Source organism: Acipenser ruthenus, chromosome 42, assembly GCF_902713425.1.
Source record: "Acipenser ruthenus chromosome 42, fAciRut3.2 maternal haplotype, whole genome shotgun sequence".
NCBI classification, from domain to species: domain Eukaryota; kingdom Metazoa; phylum Chordata; class Actinopteri; order Acipenseriformes; family Acipenseridae; genus Acipenser; species Acipenser ruthenus.
Window position 1 is genome coordinate 5,530,922 of NC_081230.1, and position 18,353 is coordinate 5,549,274.

At 42.9% G+C, this 18,353-nt stretch overlaps 1 protein-coding gene across 2 annotated transcripts; it reads left to right on the top strand.

Moving 5' to 3' along the window:
• Window positions 1-347: 347 nt before the first annotated feature.
• LOC117966905 (uncharacterized) lies at window positions 348-17,053 on the top strand. Of its 2 annotated transcripts, none has more exons than XM_059011479.1 (14): window positions 348-588; window positions 939-1,061; window positions 2,680-2,935; window positions 4,132-4,817; window positions 5,220-5,329; window positions 5,574-5,719; window positions 6,844-6,877; window positions 8,432-8,532; window positions 9,459-9,512; window positions 9,704-9,781; window positions 11,503-11,586; window positions 12,304-12,703; window positions 13,871-14,091; window positions 14,724-17,053. In XM_059011479.1, the coding sequence occupies exons 2-14, from the start codon at window positions 1,009-1,011 to the stop codon at window positions 14,778-14,780; spliced, it is 2,280 nt and encodes a 759-aa protein (XP_058867462.1). In that variant the 5' UTR covers window positions 348-588; window positions 939-1,008; the 3' UTR covers window positions 14,781-17,053. The 2 variants fall into 2 exon arrangements, with proteins under 2 accessions (XP_058867462.1, XP_058867463.1); XM_059011480.1 differs by lacking the exon at window positions 348-588 and adding an exon at window positions 601-648.
• Window positions 17,054-18,353: the final 1,300 nt, after the last annotated feature.

The following is an 18,353-nucleotide window of genomic DNA, read 5'->3' on the forward strand; positions in this document are numbered from 1 at the left end:
CGTGTAGAATTAATATAACGGATTGATTTCTTTAAAAAAAAAATCTCAAAGAAACTAGTCTAGTTAGTTTTCATAGACTTGGTGCATAAAATTAATTAGAAAAAGAAGACCAGTGTGTATACCCTCATCTGTGATGTGGCTTTAAAACTCTGCACTACCTAGATAAGATGGCGTCTCTAAACGCACATCAACGTGACGTGACGTCTAATCCTTCTATATCTGAGGTACTAACCAATGAGATGCCAGGAAATAATACGACCGCTCGCCTAGAGAAAAACTCTCGCGGTACCAGTCCCGTTTCCATGGAGTTGTTTGTGCTCCTCGCTTGCTAATTGGTCTATTGGGTAGACGCCTGGGCGAATCGTATGCAAGCCCAGCTAGTAGCGGCTCGCTGGTTGGCTGTGGGTTTTGCGAGGCTGTCCAATGGAAGGTTGCTGCCTTTTACGAACTGCAACAGAGTTGTATCTGGAAATCGATCAACCAAAAATACACAGGCCAGGCCGAGCAAAACAAGAGAAGGCGACAGGTACCGGACCCAGACAAGTGAAACGACCTGCAGAACCGGGTGCCGGGGCCGTGCAGCGGGCGGTAAGTTTTATTTTTTTTTAAATTGACTTGTAGTTGATGTTTGAAGTGGTTAATAAGGAGGTATGCTGTGCTAGCGACTTGTATACTCTACTCCCGTTTGGTTATTTAAATAAAGAATACTTGTTCAGTTAGTATGTGCAACGTTAAGTTTCAATTTTGCGTGTCAACAATACAGTATTTTATATTTAGTAGCTTTCTGACGGAAACCAGTTTATGTATGTGGTTCTTGTTGTTAATTTACGTGTTCTGGTTTTTTCCTCACTTCATATGCTATGTGCTAACATTGCTGTATTCGTTTTTACGCTATTCTCATTTATCCTGACAGTTAATGTTGTTTTGTATTGCTACAGGAGCCAGATCAATTGTGCAATAGTAAATGCACTAGGGAAGCCCAGCGTGGAGCCCAGCATTCAGACAACCATGGCTTCATCCCATGACCTCCGGGAGCAAAACCGCGTCCCCACCGATAAACGGTGAGATATATCATGAATTGGTTCTAGCGGTCGCTGTTAACTGTATACAAACTCCCTATCTGATGGCAATTGTCTATATTGTTTATAGAACGAACACTGGCTGCATACTCTATAGTATAGTGTCATTTCCAGTACTGTGTTTCAATGCAAACCCGATTCCAGCTCGAAGCTGGTTTAAATGCAGAATATCTAGATGGTTTGTTTACAGGTTCAAAATAAAGCATTACACGTGCCAGTACGCGTGCTACATGAATATGCAATCCGATGTCAAACGTGGTATATCTAATCTCTGACGGACTCGCTACTGTTGAACTCTACATTTTTATATTACATGAGACCATGTTTTCATATTACGTTTCTAATCATAGTTGTCTACATTCATGTTTCATTTACATTGCTGCATGTACAAAAGGTGGTGTTAACTCCTTAACAAACCCTACAGTCTGCACGCCATAGCCTGGCATTAGAATCAGCTGGCATTCTGTTCTGTTGAGCACCTATCCACAGGGATGGAAATAAGACTTCCAATTGCATAGCAGTTTGATTAGCCCCAGTGTGTGTGCTATTAAACTCCAAGTAAAACCAGGACCGGATCAAAATGCTATGCATTTCCATCAGTTTATCAAGCAGAGACAAATGTGTCAAATTGTGTGGTGATTTCACATGTGGACTATTGGGACACATTGACACTTATATTAATTGTCTCCCCAGTCGCACTGAACCCCATTGAGGTGAAAGGCATGACATGCTACTGTTGTGAATAATCCTGTAGTTTTTAAATTCTGACATACAGGCTGTCAAGTCTAGGACACAAAGCTGTATTGGGAGACTAAAGCCCCTTTCACACTGGCATGCTCTACCCAGGTCAGAAACTACCCCCGTCAGGATCCGGTGTCATGCAGGTCGGGTACGTGATTTCACACTGCTTTTGATAAAGCAGGGTTGACCTGGGTGACAGACGCAAGTACACAATGCGTGTATCAGTGCCCCGGAAGCAGCGTATTACAGACGCTTCCATCCAAGCTTCTCTGGATTGAACCGTCGGCCCAAATGTTGATTTGAGCAAATGTTTCTTCATCCCTGCTGCAATCTGACTCGTGCTGTGTCTCAAGCAACAAAAATATGGCTAAACAGAATAAACAGAAATGTTCCTTGTGGAAGTGAAACCTTCACACAGGTGTGGCTCACGAACATCCGTCAAGAATTTTGTCTCGCTCAACCCGGGTCAAAGCGTGTCGACCCACATCCTGAGGTGGGTCACTGGGACCCGGGTCCGACCCGGGTAGGAGTGCCAGTGTGAAAGGGGCTTATGCTTAAATGAAAATTACTTGATTATATTCTAGCAAGGATCCTATGAAAAGCTCTCTGAGATATCCAGAAAGTGGATCAGCCTGATGTATAAACCTGATATAGAACCAGAAGCAGCTTGATAGCAAACAAACCACTGTGACTCCTGGAGAAACATGGCATGTTTAAAACGTTTCACGTGTCCAAAAAAAAAAATAGAATAAACATGAACAGCCGTATGCAAAAGGGGTGTAGTTGTATACACAGTCAGCCTTTTGTCGTACAGATAGAAATGTAATCTCTCTCTCTCTCTCTCTCTCTCCTCTGTTAGGAATGAGGGGGCTTCCTTGCCGCAGACTCGAATCTTCGGCAGGGAGATGGGGACGGGGGGGCTGCCTCGAGAGAACCGTGGGGGAAGGAGTGCACTGCAGGGGGATCGTCCCTCAGCCTCGGGGGCGAAGGAGAACACTGTCCCCCAGTGTCCGGCAAGGGGCAGCAAAATACCCGTCCTGGTAAAACCACACAGAGCCAAACCCCCAGCCAACTTCACCAAACTGCACCAGAACTGGGAGGCCAACTTCCAAAAGGTAGAGCTTCATAGTCATTCTTTAAAGTTCATGTAATGCCAGTACAACTTGCGAAATATATATATTGCTTTCATTGTGTAGTTCTTACATTTTCCTTTCTGAAAATGGTAATGTAATGGTATTGTAAAAGTGAATTTGATTTGTTTAATGGTAATTTATTTGAATCTGTTAGTTCAGTGCTCCACTTCCTAAAGTTCCATCGAGAAATGAAGTCGCAGTTGACAGCATGTTAGTTCTTGGATGTCTAGCGTCTGAAATATAATGATCAAAAAATTCTGGAGAAATATATATTTAAAAAATGCGCTCAAGAAGAGTCCTTGTCTGAAAAAACAAAATGCTCTGAATTGATTTTTCAACAAGGACTCCCAGGAGCATGTGTTCCTTCAACAGGAAGTGCAGCATGGAAAAGAGAGCCAGAGACATTAACCCGTTTTGTGGTTTACAAATGCAATGAAAAAATATACCATTGCAAATCAAATGCACATTTAACACGTGTGCATTCTCATATAAGAGCATGTGGGATCTACAGAGTGATGGGAATGCATATGAGCAGACTATGGAGGAGAGTGTGCTGTGGTCGACACCTTGGGTCTATTTCAAATGATCAAAATATTGGTTCTTTATCAATTAATTGATCAATCAAGTTTTACACACACACACTTTTCTTCCCAGTTAGAATTTTCCTTAAGTGCTGCAGCTAGGGATATCAGTAGTTTTGAGTTAAACTTCTAAATGTTTAACCAGTGCATGACAGCATGTGAAATGCAGAGGTCAGCTATAGTGTTTATACAGTAGGATGTGTGCAGAGTAAGAGTATTGATTTCATATTTATTAAGTCATGTTATTGCTGTAAGTTGTCATAAAAAAGCAGCAGCATTCTGTGGAGGGCTTCTCATTCTTGGTTATAAAAATGCCCAGTATGTTCAAGTTTAAATGTTGCAGTTTGTTATACAACACCTACATTCTGTGATGTTCAAACCTTCATGTGTACAAAGGAAATGTAGAAAAATGATAGGAAGGGGAGCTTGCTTTATAGAATGAGGTGGGTAGAATTTCCATGTGATGGTGCTTGTGTACATTTTGAACCATCCTCCCACAAAGGGCTTATTGGGTGTAGTTGTTTACATGGGCTTCTACATGCTAGTTTTAAATCTGTTATTCCCAGGAACTAATCAATGTATTGCTTGTTTGTTCAGGGGAAAGCCCTCAAAAAGAAGCCGTGCACCCAGCCCATGCCTTTTAACCTGACCCAAAAAGGTGCCAAGACCACAGTGGTAATGGAAACTGACTTGAGACGGCAAGCCAAAGGAGCATTGGACTCAAACACTGTGCTGCCACTTTCAAGGGTACAGAAGACTCCTGACAAAGACAAGACAGTTCACGACTTGACGAGGAACCCAGTTCAACCGAACCATGAAGCCCACGAAACACTATTGGCCACTAATGTAGCACACAGTGAACAGCTGGTGCGGATTATAGCTGCCAGTCCTGATGAAGCTGTTGCCACACACAGTAATGCAGCACGTCGCGTGGCAGTAGCCTTTCACACAAACCCTGCCGGCATGGAACAGAATGGCTTGTCGCAGCACAACCAGCCACAGTCGATTCCCTTCAGACTTGACCAGCTACCACATGTGGCTTTGGAAACCACAATAAACAGGAATAAAGCTGCCCTGGCACCCCACACCCCCACACACTCCAGAAACCAGCCCCCCAGAGCGACTGTGGAGCCCAGAGGTGGCATAGAACCATGTTTCCCCAGGGATCACAAAAGCAGTGCGCGCTGCAGTCAGGATGTGATTCCAGGTCTGGGGGAGGCAGCAGAGGGCTCCAGGGGACAGCCGTCTGCGTCGGATGCCCCCAAGCCACTTGAGCACAACAGGTAAGGCCTGCAGGAAGTAGAGCACTATTAATCTTTACATTCAATTGCATACTTACGATATTTCGTTGGAAATGTCAGAATGATTCTGAAACAGTGTATCCCTTAACAACATTTCTTATCTTTGGGTGAAAACCAAAAAATTCTGAAAAATGTCAGTGGAAAGTCATTGTCTCTGCTTCTCATACACAATACAAAGTTACAGCAAGGTACAGATCTTTCTTTGCTGTGAAAATCAAGCCTAACCTACCCCTTCTAAAGAAATGTGACTAATATTCAGTTGACATGGCCTGTAAATAGCTGGAACAACTAGTCAATGCCTCCAAAGTTTCTCAGTTGAGATCTTGATCCATAAACTCGAAGCTCCGTGTGTCTGAAGCTCTTTCTCTCCCTTCCCCTCCCCAGTCTAGATTCTGCTGTTCCAGATTCAGGAGATCAGAACACGTCTCTGAAACAGAGACCCTCCCCGACACACCCTGCCCCCCCTCCTCAGAAAGCTGGCGCCGCGGTAAAGGGTAGGCACTCGGGCTGCAGCACTGCACTGGGAAACAGGACTGCCCCACTTACTTCATTGTGTCCTGGTGTTGGGCTCGGGACTCTGCCACTGTTGTTGGAAATCAAGAACATTAAGAGTCACCCTACACACAACATGCTAACTTATAACACTGTTTGCTGTAGAGACCAGACTTCTGATACGATGTGTTTGGCTGTATCTCAGCTCAGACACCTGGTCTGATTGTTTGATCTCTTTCCTCTCAGATGGCGAAGCTTCAGTGGAGGATTTCGTCCCCGATCCTGCAGCTCTGGCCAGTATCCTGCAGAACCTGGGACTGAAACCAGGGGGCGCTGCGCCCAGCGGCTCGGCGTCTCGAGCACCCACACTGGGCAGGGGCTCGCTGTACCTGGTGAGGCACTCTGGGTCTCTCCCCATCGCTCTCCCGTCTCTCCCATCTCACAGTATACAGAGCTCACAGAGTAATCCCAGTAAATCTAATGTGTATCATCATCACTTTGTGTATTATCACATTTTCCTATATGAAAGATGCACACGTAATGTTTAATGTGGATTGGATTTTTAATGGTATTTTCTTCATAGCGTAAGTAAACCATAAAATTGGCGAATGTCTTGTGCGTGCTTCACTTCCTGTTGAAGGAAGGAACGCAGCGTTTGGATCCTGATAGGAAAAACAATTCAGAACGTTTTGACAGTGACTTCCTGGGCACATTGTTTAAAAATACGAAACAAAGAGAAAAAGAACGTGTTTTCAATGTCGACTTTGTTCCTTCATGTGGCGGTAGGCAGTTGACTGGAAGTGATTAAAGTATCTGTAAGCGTTTGATAAATATTCTTCTCCAACAGCTTCAAATAAATTATCTTTTTAAATCATCAAATTCACCTTTACAGAATGTTTTTCATATACAGTAGGAAAGTCTGAGACCTCAAACTGATTGAAGAGTTGCGTTCTAAAGCAGGACAAGTCCAGCTGGTTCTTAAACAAGCCTTACAGCTGAGGGGTTTTCCTGTTGGGAGTCACTGGAGTTGCTCTGGCCAGTTAGACTTACAGAAGGAAATCTAGGGTATTGCCACAGCTTTCTCAGTTTTAGTGGAATTAAAATGTTTCTGTACAGCTCTAAACACTCAGACTTCACATACAAAACAATATTTGTGTATATGTTCTCCTTGTTTAAGAGACCAAACAAAGTCAATGAAGATGAATCTTGATGAAACTGTGTGTACGTGTAGGGATTGAGATGAACTAGAGGGTGCAGTTTGATTGAAAGCAGTAGCACTTGCACTATTGCATGTTTTTTTAATGAATTGACATTTTAATGACCCCCTTTGGGTCAAACTTGGCCCAAACTTTTTATTATTGTACCTGTTAGTTCTTATTGCAAAACAACTTGGAGAGATGATAATTATTATTACTGTCCCGACATCCCCCCCCTCTCGACCTGCCACTCGTAAGGCTGGGTTTATTTAATTTAATTGACTGTGAAGAGATCATCATTTTTTTGTTTTGTTTTTCAGCCCCAGAGAGTAACTATGTCTGTCCGAGCAAAAGGTATGTGATGAATATAAATAGAGTGTGAGCGCTCAGGCACCGTGGTTACTCTACAAGTGAAGAATTAGTTCAATTATATTTTTTGAAATATCCTGTTTATTTAACGAGTACAATGCATGGAGAGATTTTTAAACCTAAAATTGAAAATGAAACGTGCGTACTTATGAAGGGGAGCAGTGTGATTTGATATCTTCTGATTATTAGCCTCATATTTGTAGTGGTTGGTACAATTCTGGGTATTTAAGCCATAGTGTTGATACAATTCTGTGAACTGCAGAATGTTATCAACATTTCAATAATTCAGAAATGGGGTTAATTCAGAGTTAGTGATATTTTATTCATGCATGTATTTCCTTGTTCATTTTGGTTGCAATTGCATTCATGTCTAGTCATGTCTACATCTTTTACGTATTGGTTTATATCTAGGCTTGCTACTTTTCGATTTCGGTAAAGCTCGTTAAACGTTGAATTCCCAGAAAATAAATTTATATATGATACACGTCGGTAAAACCACTCGCTATTAATAATTTTTAAATCATCTCTAGTTTTGTGTAGTTTTTATACTTGCTGTCTGTCCCGTCTCTTCCGCTCTGAATGGCTAGGGGGCGCTGTCAGTGGTCCCTTAGTAGGCTACTGTAGTTTCACTGTCAGTCATTTCATCCTGTTCTGACAGATCACATTGACTGAAGCAGCGCTATGCTCTTATTCGTTTAAATGACTGTCAATCATCAAGACCTGCACCGACTGCACTTTCATTTGCCAGCTACGGCGCCTGTCATTCAAAGCGTCTACTTTTGAAATGAGTGGGTTAAGCTGTAGGTAAGCTTTTGCTTTAGGTATATGGTGACAGTTACTAGTTTGATTTGAAAATGGGGAGCAAGAGAAAAACACTTATGAATATTGTGCACAATACCCTGACCGACTGCTAAAGTCTCCGCGGCAGGACGAAGCGAGCCCGTCCTGCCTTGCCTTCCACTGACTCTGAGTCCGGCTGTGCTGAAGCAGGAGGGGAGCTCAGACACTGAATAATAAGTGCAAGTTAGTTCTGTTCAACTATTTAATGTTTTGTTCTGTGCATATTATTTTTACTCAAACTTATGCTATACCTTTATGTAATACACTTTTATATGGTGCGTTTTTTTACGGTTTATTTGAGACAATTGTTACATTTGTGTAGGATTTTTATCTTTACAAGGTATAGCTCCTTTATGACCAAACGTTATTTCAATTAGATTGTTGGTAACCGTAGTTCTGTTGCATGTTGAATATGATAAGGGGGTTTCGCTAAATGAGACGTTTCTCCATGGCGTAAAAGTTTTTTTTTGGTTGATTTCACACAAATTGCTTGAATTGAAAAATAAAGTTTGAAAAATCCTGGTAAATTCTTTCTAAAATAAAAAAATCGAATAGTAGCAAGCCTAGATATATATTATCCATAAAAAGATGTATTGAAATATTAAAAAGAAACCAGTAAATATTTCCATGAGGCTGGTAAGAGGACTCTGCAGCACTTGTAAGAGATAAGAATGTACGTGTCTGCCTGTGTTCCACCAGGTTTCGATCGGCACATGACTCCCGGCCAGGCGAATCAGAACTCCCATCGGACCTCAGTGTGGACCCCGCAGAGAGTGCTGGACACCAGGCCCCAGTCCACGGTCTGTACTGCTGCCTCCAGCACACTGGCACTGCACACTGATACATCATTCATTCAGCAAGTCTGTACTGCTGCCTCCAGCACACTGGCACTACACACTGATACATCATTCATTCAGCAAGTCTGTACTGCTGCCTCCAGCACACTGGCACTGCACACTGATACTTCATTCATTCAGCAAGTCTGTACTGCTGCCTCCAACACACTGACACTGCACACTGATACATCATTCATTCAGCAAGTCTGTACTGCTGCCTCCAGCACACTGGCACTGCACACTGATACATCATTCATTCAGCAAGTCTGTACTGCTGCCTCCAGCACACTGACACTGCACACCGATACATCATTCATTCAGCAAGTCTGTACTGCTGCCTCCGGCACACTGGCACTACACACTGATACATCATTCATTCAGCAAGTCTGTACTGCTGCCTTTAAGTGTCTGCTAAATGACTAAATAATATTGCTTATATTCAAATCTAGTAAAGAAAATAAATACATACATTTTTTTTAAGTAGTATTTAAATCTTCAAAAAAATTTAAATAAGGTAATTGGCAAACTAGGTTAGCAACACTAAAATGACACAGGAAGTGCAAGAACAGATGACCTGAGAATAAGGCATAGAAACTGAGAACTTCCTTTAACTGGTTTTAAAATGAAAGTACATATGTTATGATATATGTGTTTCTTTCCAAACTGCACATTTGCCTGCCATGGACATTAATGTAGGCTCGATCAGTCAGTGTATTTATGTTAGTAAGCCCGGTACCATATCCTGTACTGTTTTATCATATTGTGGACATTGCTCAACTTGGGTTGCTAATTTCAAGTTGGGCTGATCTGCAGGAGTCCTGTAGAGATCATGACTGGGGCTGTGTTCTGTGCGCCTGTTGATATTGACAGCTTTGGGTTGTGTTTTCCAGAGGAAGCTGTCGAGTATGCAGAGACCCTGTGGCTTCAGAGGCACTCCAGTGCAGGTGAGAGGAGGAGGGGTAGGACTGGGGCAAGGGGCTCGTAGCCAGCAGGAGAGGGGTAGCGACAATGTTCCCTGTGCAATCCCCAGCAAAGACCAGCAACTTGAAGACTTGCCCTGCACAGCACACGGACGTGCCTTTACTGGGTGAGCCACTCAGTGACTCCTTGACTAAAGCTTTTTATTTTTTCATAGACTCCATCCCAGCAGCGAATGGCCTGGATGAATGCGGTGACGAACAAGCTGCGGAATACTAATGGATCCCCTTGCATGGTGAGGGGACAGTGGAGATTGAACCATACAAGTGAAGAAAACAGACAAGTGTATATTCTAAAAGTCTTCAATAAGGTTATACACTGTCCTAGAGATTAGTCTAGGTATCCATTTGCAATTACATATGCTGAAAAGGTCTCCACACACCAGACGAGATGCAATTTTTTAAATTGGCGACGAGATATTTTCACAGCGACATGACCATACACACCAGAAGCTACACAGAGGCGATGCGACAGGTTTGAAAACACCCAGATCTACACAACTGTTAAAAATTGCTATTGACAAAACTATGATCAAGACTGGTACATATTCATCAACATGACGTGGAAATTATGAGTGTCTTCTCTGATGGTATTTCAACACATATGGCAATAAATCATACACACCAGGCTTATCCAGTTCCTTCGAAATGGACTCCCATATCTTATCTTTCAAATCTTTATAATTGTGATGCCCTTTGTCATAAAGCTCTGGGTATTTTTTCAACGACAGGTATGATCGTTTCCTCCGTCATTGTGGATACTGCTTCACCCTGCTGGACCACGTGCATTGAAGCTGTTCTCTGATTGCTCCGTCATTGTGGATACTGCTTCCCCCTGCTGGACCACGTGCATTGAAGCTGTTCTCTGTTTCCTCCGTCATTGTGGATACTGCTTCACCCTGCTGGACCACGTGCATTGAAGCTGTTCTCTGATTGCTCCCTCATTGTGGATGCTGCTTCACCCTGCTGGACCGCGTGCATTGAAGCTGTTCTCTGTTTCCTCCGTCATTGTGGATACTGCTTCACCCTGCTGGACCACGTGCATTGAAGCTGTTCTCTGATTGCTCAATGCCCTAGTTTATGCGCGGATTCAATCCTATTTAATTCGCTCTGCTCCTGCGTCGCCTGTCGTGTCGCCTGTGGTGTGAAAGATACTCCTCAAAGTATAGGGTCTGTTCATTTTGACGCAGCACTGCACAGTTTCGCTTGCCGCATCGCGTCTGGTGGGTAGCAGACTTAACAGTTAAAACTACAGATACAGACAGTATCTGAACTGAAGAAAAGCTGTGCTGGCACTTTATAACACAGACATCTTATTCAGCATTCGTTTTATAACAAAATAAATATGAGGCCTATTACGTGGTTATCTTTCCTAATGTATTTACTTTTTTGATGCGAGAGGAGCTGCAGCTTTCTCTAGGAGACGAGACGTTTCAGCTTCGTTTCAGCCCCGCTCCGGCAGCCGAACCTGGGGCGAGCCTATTCCCTCTTCCCCTCTCCCGACCCGCTCTCCTTCTCGCACTTGTTTGCTTGTCGGTCGTTTCCAACTAAACTCCCGACCGCCGTTTAGCCAGGCTATTTATATTTTAAAAACTGCTAATTAAAATGATCCACTAGTGTTGATTTACATGGTGCTTTATGCATGGTTAATTCACAGAAAGTTAAATTTCTGCTTCACCATATGTGTATTATAGAGAGGGAGTTATTTTATTTTGTATTTTAGTCAGATGTGTGTTGTGATGTGTCCGGCGGCGCCCCCCACCCCCTCCCCCCGTTTATAACGCTCTTCGGTTACAACGCTCATGTTGTGTGTCCCCCGAGACCAGAGTTATAGCGAGGGAGCACTGTATGTAATGGAAGTCCTAGTTTAACTGTTTAAATGTGTATATACATCTGTAACGTGCAGCTGTGTTGTTGTGTGAGTGAAAGCTGACTTTTAGGTTGTGTTTGCTGACAGGAGCACGTGGCTATGAGGCTCTTTGAGAAACCTGAAGAGGGGGACGGACCGCTGGACACGCAGGTGAACAGGGACAGAGACAAGGTGGGTATGCAGTCTTGCACTAGCTTTTCAAATCTGTATTCTTGGGTCAAATGAGTTTGGTAGGACCTGCAGCCCATTCCAAGTTTTCGTCACTGCTGCCAGCCCACAATCTAGGGAGCCTTTGATCCAATTAAAACTTGTGAGCACTGATTAGCGCACGTTCTTGTGTATCCAATTTTGACAGCTGAGGATCTTTCATCCATTCTGAGCGCAGGCATGATGCATTACAAAGAAAGCCTATTCATGACATCAGCTGTACCATGCATATTGAGTTTCTACTGTACTTTATTTTCAATATTGATACGTTTTTTAGTTCTTTTAAAAATCTCTTCAACTGCAAAGGGAGTTCAGAACGGTGACTTTGCAGTCGGCCACCTAACAGTATTCTCTTCAACCTTTTCCATCTTTAAGAAAATGACAAGGGACAAAATAAAGGTGGCTCGTGAATAGAAATTAATCCTAGCTAGATAAAGCAGTACATAGAGTTATAGAACAGCGAGAGTCTGTGTGACAGAATATCAGCATGAGTAGAAGGGAACGGAGCGAGGCTGAAAGCACCGAGTGCTGATATAACCCCCCCCCCCCCACACACACACACACACACACACACAGACACGCCCCGTGGTTGATGTCATGAGCAGAGCTTCTTGTGGAATACAGCTTTTGAAATGTTTTGGCTATGTATGGTAATTGCAAACATTTTGTATTTGTTTTCAGAGCAATACTCTTTCATCACATCCCCAGGGTCAGGAAGAAGAGGGAGCTAGCCGACCTCCGCAGGAGAGAGAAAGGGAGACGGCAGCTCCGGCCTTCTTCCAGTCTGTCAACAGGGAATCCGTCATAGTGTTCTCCCAGGGGAGGAGGGTCTGCAGGCAGGTGGAGGCTCAGGAAAGCGAGCAGGCTTCTCAAGCCTCCAATGGAGCTTTGAGTTCTGCATCCTTTAGGAGCACTCCAGCAGGAGTCAGTCCCTCTAAACTGGTCCCCTGCCCCAGCACTTTCTCTGAGACAAAGAGCTCCCCCTCCACATTATCTTCATCAGCACTGCGGCCAGAACAGGCCCTGTCCTGTCACTCTGCACTTTCGGGGCGGCTGGCTACTTCACAGAAAGAAGCAACTGGTAAGAAGACCCCACCCCCCAATTTAAAAGCTAACTGCAGTAGTAATTAACCCAATCCGAGTGCAGGATTAACCCAAGACTTTAAAGAGGAAGTCCCACATAGATTCTATTTATCCTGAATTCTGCCGCTCTGCATTTTTTTTTCTCAAGGTGAGACTGGCGTGTTTTCAGGTTGTGCAGGCTTGCTTACAGCTCCTAGGGAATCTGGAAGGTGTAGAGCTTTAGGGATTTCACCTCCTAAGTATGTGCAAATCCAGTACCGTCCACCGACCGAATCTGAGAGGATGTTGAAATAGGCAAAGTCAGTTTGACCTTTGTTTCAGAGTCCTTGGAGTTGAGGATGTTAAAACAGTGGCTCATGCCATAGGTAATATTTCCTATTGAAAAGCATTGGATCATTGTCCTCATCTTTCATAAAGTGCACTAGCCTTTGGGCTCCTGACTGTTGCCGTGGTCTATCAGGCAATGGCAGCATCCGATATTAATGCTTACATATTGCAGCACAGGACACTAAATCCATCTTGCAGGAGTGAAATAAGCCTGGTTCCCTTGCCAAATAGCTTTTAAGCATGGAGAAGCGAGTATGAGAGTAGGAGTAGAACTGCTTAGTTTAAAGCAGTCTCGTTTTGAGATTCTTTTTCTATAACCACCTTGACTTTCTTTTACACTTTTGTTGTGGTTGAAACAACATGAGGGCTGACGATCGCTGATTTGAAAGGAGTGGATGAACATGGGTTTTTCATTTTCAGATACTTAAAAATTGAAATGAATATTCTTTTTGGTTTTAAATTAGCCGGAAAACAAAAGTATTATTCATACTATATTACAGTAAATAAAATATCCTGCTTGTAAAAAAATAACCCCCTGCAAATTCCATTTTAAAGAATGCAGAGGAACGCTCTACAGTAGAATGTGTGTTATTTATTTGATACCATTCATGCATTGATTTGCTTTGTATGATAGATTGTGATTGTCATTTTTTAATAATATGAATGAATACGAACATGATAATTTGTCATAGAATACATTTCATGCAGTGTTTGTTCAAAGATTTGCCCCAGCACTGAGATTCAGCAATAGTTCAAGATAAATCAGTCCTAATAGAGTGTGTGCCAGCGTTCGTGGGTCTGACTGACTAATAACCCGTCAATCCTTTCTCTGTCCCAGGTGGACCTGTGGGGGTCAGGTGGAAAATGCCGGCTGCTGCAGCACCCCCCTGTGGCTCCTTGATGAAACAGCGGCTGCTAGTGCAGCGCATGCAAGACATTCTGCTGGATGAGGAGTGTGCCTTCTACACATCTCGAACTCAGGACCAGCACCGCACTGCACCGCTCTGCAGAGACCTGCTCAACCCCCTGGCACGCACCTTCCACTTGCAGGAGGCCCTTGTGAGTCGGGGAGTGGGAGAGCCGTTGGGTAGTCATGCCAGTCAGAGCTGAGCAGCAGGGTCAGGCCTGGGCAGGACTTCTCAGTGGACTGGGATGTGTTCTGATCTCAGAAAGCTAAGCACCAGAGTCAAGGGTTTTGTTTTCATCACACAATTTAGCCACACGCTGCAGTACTGGCCAAACTGTTCTGTGCTGGGTAATCAAATTCCAATAAAGGACAGAGCTTTGTCAATAGATGAATGTGGCCCTGTCTCACACAATGATACCGCAGTTTAGTGTCAGCCTTGATGTAGAACTTTGATTTTACCACTAGAGGGTACAGCAATCTAACTCCAGTAGCAGTATTAGAAATGTCAGTGTGGGATGAAGTCACGTTAGGCAGACAGTGTGCAAAATGTGAACTCCAGTCTTCTGGTTTGGGTGCTGGAGGGACAGGGTATAGAAGATTCTCTCAAACTTTTTCTGTTCGAGGGACCACTTTTTTAAAACTATTTTGAATAGGGTTCCTCACCTGAAAACTGAAGTCCATAAATACAGAGCAGATTATCCAGTATGTAAAAACCATTATTTCACCAATGAATCTGATTCAGAATGTGAATATTGATGCAGCCTCTGGTATTCTGTCTCCACAGCATTTTGTCCCGATCCTCCAGGCTGAATTACCTGCAGCCCTTTCCTCAGCCAGCTGAGAGCCATGTCTGCACTTCCAACATGATGCACTGGGGAGGGCTGGGGCCAGCTGAACCTCGCCCTGTCCACAGACTGCCATATAATAAAATGTAATGTAACGTGTAATGAAGCAGCCCTGTGTGGGGTATGCAACACCTAGCACAGAAACCCTTTCTGATTTACAGGAACTCTTGGGGTGAAATATTTCCTCATCAGTATTGCAGTGCGGTTTCTGAATGATGGTGATTCTCATTTTCGATTACAGTGTTAGGCCTGTGACTAAGAGATTGTTGCTACACTTCAAACATCATCCGTGTTTGTGTGTTAAAGCAATCTTGGAGACCCAGTGCTTTCAGATATTCAAATTTGATACACAGCTATTTTCAATGAAGGATATAGGTTATCTGATGCACTGACTAAATATAAAACTCCACATGCTGTTAAATGGTGTAGTCGCATAATGCACACGCAAGGAAAGAGGGGCTTTTTTTTGGTGGTGTTTGTGCTTAAGTTTGAAGCACAGCTGTGTTGCATGGGTTATCCAGTTTGATGAAGCACAGCTGTGTTGCATGGGTTATCCAGTTTGATGAATCACAGCTGTGTTGCATGGGTTTTCCAGTTTGATGAAGCACAGCTGTGTTGCATGGGTTTTCCAGTTTGATGAAGCACAGCTGTGTTGCATGGGCTATCCAGTTTGATGAAGCACAGCTGTGTTGCATGGGTTATCCAGTTTGATGAAGCACAGCTCTGTTGCATGGGTTATCCAGTTTGATGAAGCACAGCTCTGTTGCATGGGTTATCCAGTTTGATGAAGCACAGCTGTGTTGCATGGGTTATCCAGTTTGATGAAGCACAGCTGTGTTGCATGGGTTATCCAGTTTGATGAAGCACAGCTGTGTTGCATGGGTTATCCAGTTTGAAGCACAGCTGTGTTGCATGGGTTATCCAGTTTGATGAAGCACAGCTCTGTTGCATGGGTTATCCAGTTTGATGAAGCACAGCTCTGTTGCATGGGTTATCCAGTTTGATGAAGCACAGCTGTGTTGCATGGGTTATCCAGTTTGATGAAGCACAGCTGTGTTGCATGGGTTATCCAGTTTGATGAAGCACAGCTCTGTTGCATGGGTTATCCAGTTTGATGAAGCACAGCTGTGTTGCATGGGTTATCCAGTTTGATGAAGCACAGCTCTGTTGCATGGGTTTTCCAGTTTGATGAAGCACAGCTGTGTTGCATGGGTTTTCCAGTTTGAAGCACAGCTGTGTTGCATGGGTTATCCAGTTTGATGAAGCACGTGTTGCATGGGTTATCTATGCGAATGCTGTTATCTATGGAGCTGGAAGCTCTTGTCTAGGTGTAGCTTGCTGTATCCTCAAGTGAATGGATCTGCAAATGACAGCATCATTGCTTTTTTAGAGACGACAGTGTTTGGGGTTTTGCTGCTCCATTTTTTTGTTTCCCCGAATCTGCTTTACCTGGAGAATGCCAAGTACTAAGAATTACAACCTTCATCAATTCTTTAAACTCTGTCAACTGCTCATATTTGCAGAGTAGGTGGGGCTATGTCACATGATTTTAATGGAAGACAGGCTGTTCACTTAGACTACTCACTTGGAAGGATTACAACACCATAAAAGCCATTAAACAACATATGAAACTATACTCTTTAAAATGAGTTGTCTCACATCCCTAAAACCACCTGAATCAGGGTAGGGCTTGTGTACTCTGGTAATTGCATTTGACTGATTTCTTTGCTGGTTCAGAGCCATTGATATTAATTGTCTCAGTGATAGAATTGGCTTCACCATGCACTTTCTTGGAACATTTTTATTTTGCATTCAATTCTTCTTAAACGTTGACTTTATTGAACAGCCCTCTTGTGGCCAAACGGTGCGTCCCATTCTTTCCTTTGTATCGTCCTCCACGTACCCTGGTTTCTGCAATGCTCAGACAACGTTGTGAATTGAATTGCACTGCATTTGGAGAAATGTTTTTCCTTGGATCAAGATCTGGATGCACTATAATTTGGAACAATGCGATTTACACATTTACACATTTACACATTCTATCGATTTTTTTGGATTTAAATGAGATCCGGTAAAAAAAAATCAAATACAGTTTTCAAGGGCAGGTTTCTCCGTGTATTTATTTTCATTATGCAAGTTGATACCACTGACCACCTGCCTTGGCCAAAGCCTCCCCTCTTGTCACTAATCATGTGATTGTCTTCTTCGTGTTTGTAACTATTTTTATGTACAGTATTTTGAAAATAATAAAGTTTATAATGACATTATATTCAATGGAGTGGATTCTTACACTAACCTTTGCTTTCGCTCCCTGTGCCAACGACTAATGGTTTTAAACAATGAACAGTATGTAATAACATTACCATTTTTGATGTTGTCAATTTTTTTTGAAATAGCCAACACCTATAAAATAATGTTTTTGCTTTGGCTGGTTATATATAGGAAATACTGTTCTAGAAAAAGCCTTCCATTATTGAAAGGAAACCCATTTAAAGGTGCACCTTTTACTCTGGCACTTGGGGATTGGTTTGATGAACCTGTACCCTGCTGGATAAGTCACAGCGGGACTTCAGTTAGGAGTGTTGTGCAGTACCAGGGAGGCTGCCTGGATTACATCAAGCACCCTTATTCTGTGCAACACATCTGCGCTTTCCAAAAGAGGCTGCATGAAAGGAATAGGAACCCTTCCTGAAACCACAAGCCATCGTAACATCCCACACCAGCACCTCCCGGGATTCAAAGCCTTTGCACACAGTTACACAGACGATAAATATTACTGTGGTTTATTTTGTGTTTCTCATTTTAATGGATCCGATTTGATCTGAACTGTCAAATGGAAATTTCCTTAAAGGTGCACAGAGGAAGGTTAAAGTTTATTTTGCACCGATTTCCAATATCCCTTTCGTTGTCTGTCAATAAACGTATATGTTTAGACAATCAAATAACGATCTGACTTGTTCTGTAACGGTGTGCATTGGACTTTCCAATTGATACTATTGCGCATGGTGTTTTATCTATAACATGGTCGCTTTGAATTCAGAGTTCACTTGGTTGTGTGGTTGAGAATATAATCAAAGATTTTTAAATGGTCGTTTACGTGATGCTGTTGGAGAAGAATATTTATCGAACGCTCCTTGCAGATACTTCAATGCTGTACTTCCAGTCAACGTCACAGCGTGAAGGTCTTAAGTAGACACTGAGCATGTCAGTCATGAGGGAAGCATTGATTGGTACTCAGATGTCAGCCGATGTATTGAGCTTCTAGGAGTTTGAGTTCTTTTAAAGAAAGTAGATGGCAAATATTTAGAATGCTTGGTGTGCATGGGAAGTGCAGCACGGAAAGCGTGAAATACCATTAAATACCATTAAAAACCATTAAATACCATTAAAAATCAAATACATGTTTAACATGAGTGCCTCTTTCATATAGGATGATGTGATATCTATAAAGTAATAGTAATACATATTAGAGAAGTCATTTCATTTAAATTACTGCTTTTCCTGGACATAGCAACAGTCTGCTTTTGGTGCTGCTTAAAACTAAACAGGATCACAATTCTGATAACAAG